Source organism: Pocillopora verrucosa, chromosome 7 (genome assembly GCF_036669915.1).
Source record: "Pocillopora verrucosa isolate sample1 chromosome 7, ASM3666991v2, whole genome shotgun sequence".
Taxonomy (NCBI): domain Eukaryota; kingdom Metazoa; phylum Cnidaria; class Anthozoa; order Scleractinia; family Pocilloporidae; genus Pocillopora; species Pocillopora verrucosa.
In genome coordinates this window covers 23692294-23700266 of record NC_089318.1, presented here as the reverse complement: position 1 = coordinate 23700266, position 7973 = coordinate 23692294, and the positions used below count along the sequence as shown (strand labels likewise).

General features: G+C 38.0%; 2 protein-coding genes across 2 annotated transcripts; both read right to left on the bottom strand.

The window, feature by feature from the left end:
- Positions 1 to 874: 874 nt before the first annotated feature.
- LOC131792097 (kelch-like protein 12) lies at positions 875 to 4340 on the bottom strand. The gene has a single exon (XM_059109467.2). It carries the CDS (start codon positions 4338 to 4340, stop codon positions 2301 to 2303), a length of 2040 nt encoding a protein of 679 aa, XP_058965450.2. The 3' UTR covers positions 875 to 2300.
- A 1259-nt stretch (positions 4341 to 5599) lies between these two features.
- Positions 5600 to 7937, bottom strand: LOC131792022 (cofilin/actin-depolymerizing factor homolog). Its single transcript, XM_066169597.1, has 4 exons — positions 7751 to 7937; positions 7223 to 7248; positions 6713 to 6993; positions 5600 to 6016 (listed from the first exon to the last, which is right to left on the bottom strand). The coding sequence occupies exons 2-4, from the start codon at positions 7223 to 7225 to the stop codon at positions 5851 to 5853; spliced, it is 450 nt and encodes a 149-aa protein (XP_066025694.1). The 5' UTR covers positions 7226 to 7248; positions 7751 to 7937; the 3' UTR covers positions 5600 to 5850.
- Positions 7938 to 7973: the final 36 nt, after the last annotated feature.

Below are 7973 nucleotides of genomic sequence, written 5' to 3'. Positions count from 1 at the left end.
AATCCGTTTTAATGACGTCTTAATGACGTCTTAAGATCTTATATCACTACATGTTACTTCGTCATTATTTAAGAAGGCCTTGGATCATCAGAGGAGATGGCCTGTTTCCCCCTCCAGTCCGTCGTGGTAGGCAAAAAAGCCCGCGAACTTCGAATGTAATTGTCACGGGAACAGCTCCCTCGTTTTCTCTTTGCCCGTCCCCCGCTATTTTCTCCACTTGTGTCTAATGACCGAGAGTTCAATAACGCTCATTTCTCAATGCAGCCCTCAGAGTCGTTGCGTAAAAGTATCCTAGATACAAACTGGTCTATATTGCGCGCGCTTGAATGAGATATCACAGAAATGCCGCGGAGTAAACAGGACTAAAGATTTGTGGTTGAAGGCGTCCGGATTTGAAAAAAGAATCTGAAGACATCTCAAGCACAAAAGGGGAACTGGTTTTCGGTAAAAGTTCAGTCTACCATTGTTTCTAGCATGCCTTCCAACATAAGCTTAACAGAATGAAGGAAAGTGCTGTACCTTCCCTTCATTAAAATTCCTCTTGCATGCATTTTCTCTCCCTCTTTGGTTGAGGTTGAAAAGTTAGTGCTAAAATCTTCCTCTGGACTACCGTTTTGCTCAGCTTTAATTTCATTAATGTACTTATCATGCTATTTATCCAATCAGTTTTGTACTCTATTTCCACTCTCCCCTTCCAGATTTATTTCCATCCCTATTTACCTTTTCCCAGGAGAAATCTCTCTTAAAAAGGCTGAGTCAAGTCAACCTTTTTACCCTCACGAAGGATGAGAACGAGGAAATTTGACATATTCCAATAATGATTGTGTGAGCTTTAAATGGTTTGACTGATGAAGACAAGTAGAACAAATGTAAATACAGCCTTTTACCAATTTAATAGCTTATCTTTGAATGAGAAACATTTAATTTCTCTCCAGCAATAGAAAGATGTGAAAGTCTATTTAGCTCTTAGTCCTAAATTACAAACAACATATTAACAAAATACTAAGCTCCTCAATAATTAACACCAGACAAAAAAATTTGTATTTATATTGATGAGATCCTAATCTGCTTAAGTATTTCAAATAACTAAATCCACCTTCCAATTTCTCTTTTTTGCCTAAGGTTTTTTTTATTGGCCAATAAAATGTTAAAAAATTAAAAGCAGCCTCTTTTACAACAAAGATATGTTGATAAAACTGATTAAAGTATCTTCAACAATAAACATGACCAAATCAATTGACCACACAAACAAATATTACATTAACAGTAACACTGCCAAGGCTCCAAGCTTAACTCATTACAAGGCTGCCATTTGGCCACCTGAAGTAAAATAATGGACTGCAGATTAAAAAACAAAAGCAGATTTAAAAAAAACAAAAGCTTGGTCACCAACCAGGGGACATTTTGTGAAATATCTGAAAAAATCTTCTGTTAACCACTGCAACCAAAATCTCCCCAAAGCACTGGTAGTCTGACGTCTTTTAACAAAACTATTCAACATGATTAATTGCTTCTTTCTTCTGCTTCACAGAGCAATGGTGGCTCATGTGGGTTTGTGCTATTCTAATGAACAATTCTTCACTTGCATGCAAAAGTTCTCAATCACAAAAAAAAAATGTATAACAAGGAAGTTGAAAAAACCAGTTAAGAAAAGTACATTATAGCTTTGCCACAAGTTTAAGGCATCCTTACTCTTAGAGCTCCAAAATTCAAGTCTAAACCAACACCATTACCTTAGGAGAACAATCAGTCAATTTTCCTTGTTCTATGCAACTTATTGGAATATTATGAAAGCTCAATTTGGCGCTAATCAGTAAATCAGCACTAATCAACCCTAACCAGCTACCAGCTAATTTTTCTTGTCCTATGTAACTTGTTAAAATATTATGAAAACTCAACTCAATTCCAATCACATATCTAGACCTACAAGCAAACTCAATACCAATCTACAACCTCAGGCCAGATTAAAACATTGAAAAAATCACAGCCATTGGCTACACATTCTTGTAGTTATATCCAAAGAGAAATCACAACCCTTTACTCCACTCAGTGGTTGACAGGTAACTCCTTCCTACATTAACACTAAGTTTAAAGCCAGCTTAAGACGACAACATATAAGCTATAAGCTCAAGGATGTTTCTCTGTAGTAACCCCAAATTCTCTGAACCAATTTACACAAAGATGCTTGGCAATGTAAAGGGAAAATGCAAAACAGTTTTTAGGGGTTAGAGTATTTAAAGCAGCCAGAGGCATATCCTGCATCACCTGTATCTTCAGGGTTTAGGAAAATTTGACAGTGGTTAGAAAAACAAGTAATCAAATTCACCTTCAGACTCTATATGGTAATCATCAAAATCACTAGCTGAATTCCAATTCCAGTCAAAACTTGAAGTTTCGCTATCACTGTCAAAATAGGCATCATCCTCATCATCAGAATCTCTCCAATCTGCAAAGAAATCTGTTGGCCAATATTCTTTACACATTCTTTGTAAAATCAGTTGTGGTAACTTAATGGTTTGAAGGTTAAAGGAGCCTATCTTGTCACTTATGGTGAGGTTTTTCACTTTCTGCCACTTGTTGGACCTTACATTGTACTTCACAGCATCGCAGGAGAAGGATGTGGTCTCAGGTTGGAGAGGAACAGTAACCTGGTTTTTAACAATGATAACATTGTTGACTGGACAATGAGGGTAGGGCAGTTTTGCAATGGTGTGCCATTCGTTGATTCTAGGGGCATACACCTCACAGCTGGTGGTTTGAACTCCACTTGGATCAATTCCTCCAATGGCATAGATCTTGTCACCCCAGAACACGCACCCTGGCATTGACCTGGCTTCTCTCAAATGAGCAACATAAGACCAAGAATCCTTATCTGGGTCATACCTTTCAACACTAGAAAGTGTTGTATTTCTATTATAACTTGTTCCTCCACCAACAATGTAAATGTGGGACTCAGTTGCCACACAGCCAGCCCAACATCTGGGTGTATCAAGTCCTGCACAAGTACTCCACTCATCCAATTCTGGATTGTAACACTCCACTTTACCACAGCAACCAGATGCTTGCCATCCACCAATGTAGTACAAAAGCTCATGAAAGGCAACAAGGGATCCCTTTGCTCCAAGTTCTTTATAGGATGCTTTTGCTTTCCATTCAAGTTGAACTTTAACTCCTGGTGTAGAACACAGTTTCTTTGTATCATCTAAACACATGGCACTGACCCTTTTCACACCCTCAGTTCCATACTTTTGTTCTCCTACTAAATACAGGGTCCGTCCAACTACTGCCAAATGTCGATCATACCGAAAGAGTGACAAGTCTGCCATGGAAAAAAGCTCCTTTTTTTTGAAATCATAACAAAATGCTTTACAGCAGTCTCCAGTTCCAACACCAACAAGAACATCATGCATCTCTGTTGATGGCCTCACCTGCTTCTCTAAAACAGATTTCATATCCTTTGCTTTTCTGGATTTCCTTGTCCATGTTCTCTTTTTCACTTTCTTTGGGGCAGGTACAGTGAGAATTTTAGCTGCCTTCAAAAGTGGTTCTTTGCTTGACTGAAGGAATCCTTTTGGAAGAGAAGCCATTCTTAAGTGCTTCAGTAGCTCCGGTAAAGCAGGGGCACGATTGGCCTCATCGTGTTCAACCCACTTCAACACACATTGATAAACCTCCTCCTCTTTCTCCACTTGAATCTCATCATCAGAAATAAAGGACACCAAATCATTTTGCAGAATCGACGCAAATTCTTCATTCTTTACTACAATGGAAAAGTTTACCTTGATAAAATTCTTTGCCTTTCTTGCCAGCACGTCCGCACCAAACTGCTCTGCTACCTGAAGAATGCTAAAACAGTTCTCACTTGTAAGCTGTTTGGAGAGCAAGTCTATACAGGCGTTCTTCACTGGTATTACAAGTAAGAAACTCGACGCATGTAGCAAATCTAAAACGTTGTCCTCATCGACGAGGATTTCACGGGTATAAAAATAATCGAGAATAAGCGACATAGCTGTAAAACTAACTGAATACAGGCTCAAAATCTTTTGGTTTGATTCCTTCATACCGCTACCGAACATGGTGTAAAAGAACTGGCTGTTGGCCGCCAAAATACAACGATGTGTTGTCAGCTGACGTCCCTCTACCTCCAGGATGATATCGCAGAAACCTGCTTCTCCTTCGACTCTTAATGCATTTAACAAAGATAAAGTATTGCTGTCTCTTCCCTTGAACATAGTTCGGCCAGGAACATGGGAATTAGACTCCACGAGTCTCTCATTGTCTTGTAGCTCGAAAAGATTCGCTACACTCAGCCTGTTTTCGATTTCAGTGGCGGTCGCCATGTTGGTTTGAAAGATGTATCGCAATGAATGGCGGGACACAAAAGCAGGTTTCTCGTGCCAAGCTATCGATTTCCCGCCAAAATAATTTCAAGTCTGATTTGTATAGGTAATCACATGAGGCCAAGTACTATTAAGGATTAATTGCACGAGAGTTTTCAAAATTTTCCAAAATTCGGAAAATTTTGAAAACTCAAGTGCAATTAATCCTTAATAGTACGAGGTCTCATGGGATTACTTGTTTATCAATAAAGGGCAAAATTTATACGAAGGAAAATCACGCGCGCAGTCTATTTTTATCTGGGAAGCAACGGATTAGCAATGCAACGGATTAGCCAATCATTAACAGGTAATCATGCCCTCTCTTGATTACTAAAAATGCCCTCGATTAAGAAAAAAATGCCCTCTCTCTCAAGCAATCAGCGCTCAGTAATTTTGCCCTTTATTGATAATCCTAATAATCATAACCATCACAATTTCCTCAAACATGATTGGTACATTAGCTCGCAAGGTTTGGGAGAGAAACATGGATTATATTTTAATTGAAAGATCCTTCTTAATTTTATTTTAGTGGTTTCGTTTCAAGTGGCCGTTCAATACAGGTGGGAGACAAAACAAAAAGGCCGCTAGAAGTCACTCAAAGGTGACCACATTGCTTAATAGAGGCGAAAATTGCAATGATTAGGGGGAAACAACTTCGGGTCCTTGACAAACGACCGCTTTACAGGATGACCCATTAGTACGAGAGTACAGGTTAGACTGTAATCTTAAAATGTACCGTACCTCAATACTTCGACCTGCGTGACTCACTTACTGTATATAGTACGATGAATGGCCTACTTGTAAAGAGAGAAGTGACAGTGATTTCCTCTGCACCGAAAGTGGGCGTCGAGAAAAATCCTCATGATGCATTTATGGGCAACGTCGAGCTTGAGGCGTGGTGTTTTGGTCTGGAATGGCCAGTGACATAAACAATTAGCTGATTCATGCAAAAATTGTCAAGAACCACGAAAGCAACTAAACGAAGGTGAAGGGCCGTGGCAGAAACTTGGTCTTGACTTATTCGAAACTTGACTTGAATTTATCTGCTAACAACCCTTGAGAGCTTCGGGTCCTTCGGCGGTGAAGTTCGTTTTATGCAACCACTCGACTCAAACCCAGGTTGAACTGAATGGTAACAGAAACAGCCCTAATGTCTATGACACCTTTTTTCGGTGGTTTCTCAGAGTTAAAGTAACAAACAACACACTGATTTTCCTTGCATAGAAGTTGTTTTATTTTTTTATAGATCACGCAACAAGATGATCAGTAATATGAGGAAAGTGGATTTTGCCAAACGAAACAGAAGCAATATTTCAACAATGTACGAGCAGTTGTTTCAGAATTAAGGTAACTTCTTCTAAAGAAAGGTCTCTAATCTTTTAATGCATGCCTTAAATTTACAGCAAAAAGATTTTCCATCAAAAGCCAAATTAGTAAGGGTTCAGAAGTGACTCCCAAAGTGTTATCAGGTTTATACCCTGTCTTTATGGATCATTTCTTTCACCAGTTCTGCGTGTTGAAATTCAGTTGGGTCTGTACACTGGAACTCGATATTCAGTCCGGTGAAGCATTTCTTCAACGCATCTTTTGAACTGGCGTAGATCATCTTTTTGCCGATTGCAACATCATCATTACACCTGTTTAAGAACAAGAAATGGGCAATCAAACTCTAATACAAAAATGAAGAATTATCATGTCTTAGCTAAGTGCGAAACTCATCTATCATTTAATCATCTAATCATCACCATTATTGTTATTATTGTAAAAGGATAATAAGGAATGAAACGTATGTATTTAAGTCTTAAGGTGGAGGAAACAGATTGTCTCAGTATTTTTGAAGCAAGGAGTTCGAGCGATCATCAAAAATAAATCGTACACACCTCAGGTGGATCAAAAAATTTTAAGTTCACGGACCACCAAAAGAAATACGGATTGATCAGGGAGGAACAAATCTTTTTGAAGAATTAAAATCCCGGCGCAGAAAAACTAGATTTCCAGCGCTTCTTCGAAGTTAGATACTCCGTACTTAAAAATAAAGATAATTATAATAATCATCATCAAAATAATGGTAATGACTTCTCAACTTTTTTTTATAGTGCTTTTACTACTTGAATAAGAGTGCGCGATTGCTCTTTACACTTATTCAAAAAGTTTTCTTTACAGAATTGGATGTGTTCACAAGTATCGGTTGAGTCTTCTTTACAAATAAAAATTCCTTACAGGATACCAAGAAGATGAAACTATAAAAGATGTGGCTAAAAAGTATATTATACTCGCACGAAAGGCATTAGGAGGACTGGATATACAGCAAAATTTTTTTGAAAAAGTCTTACCAACTGATTAATGCTAACTTCTGCGCTGTAGTATGATTCGGTCTGGTGAAACAGAAGTCAAAAAGTATGTAACGAGGTTCGTTTCCAAAAGACTTTTTCATGCTGTTGAATATATCCTCATTTCGGGATTCAGAGCAGTTTAGAGGAAGTTTATCTCCTAAGGTTTCCACGACGATCTTCTTTTTGTCTTTGATCATCATTACCACGTATGCATGCCTTTTCTTCAGCTTGATGTCATTAAAAGCATCCATGACAGCTTGGTCTACTTCCACCCCAGAAGACTGAAAACACGAAAATTAAGTATCGAAAAGTATTTCATCTGATATTGTGATCTTTATTACTGGTTTCTGAGTACCTGTAGCAAAGTTTAAGTTCTTGTGCCTCCACCTCGTGTCTCTGGTCGCAAAAGAAAGATTCTTCCACAGCAAATTACAAGCTAATGCGGCGCTTAAGATTTTTAAGAAACTAATTTCAAAACTTTGTTTCACCATATCAGAAAAAAGTACTCACCATGTTCTTTGCAGATCAAATTCACTCTGAAACAAAAAGAAATAAAGATGAACTATTGTAAGTCGTGTCCCAAATTTTAATTCCAATTATGCTTTTCGAATTTATTAACAAAACTGTAATTGACAAAGTAAGGAAAAAGTCGAGAAGTTAATTTTGCAAAATGCTGAAAAATCATTTCATCTTCTCTTGCGAAATGGAACATAAGTGGAATTTCTAAGGTAATAGACTAGATATTTGTAATTTAGACACCATAAGCTTTGGCTCGACGAAATCTTTTTGAAAACACCTTCCATGTGCAGTTCACTTTGGTTTACACCGCTGAATCAGGGCAAAACACCATTTCCCCTAAAGTGCATTTTCCCTAGTACTTCACATTGTCCGAAATATCCTATTATTTGCTTTCTTTCGAATGCCTAAGACTGCTGAAGCTTCCGGACACTTGCTTTACACTTGCTCTAAACTCTTTTAAATATATTTTGAAGTATAGGATGAGTTTACTTGAATCTAATGAAAGAAAAAGTGGCCTACCTTTTAATTCGCAGGAGTAGTAGTTTGTTAGCAAAGACTGTTGTGTATCTGTGACGTATGTTTATCGAAGATTCAATTAATCAGTGAAGTCAGAATGGAAAACATCTGAAGTTGAACTTAAATTTGCTTCATAAGTGAAAAATTAATGGTAATTGGTTTCTGAGGTAGCTTTTCAGTCTAGTTTACGATTTTCCCGCCACTGCTCGGCGCGCCTGCAGCCAAG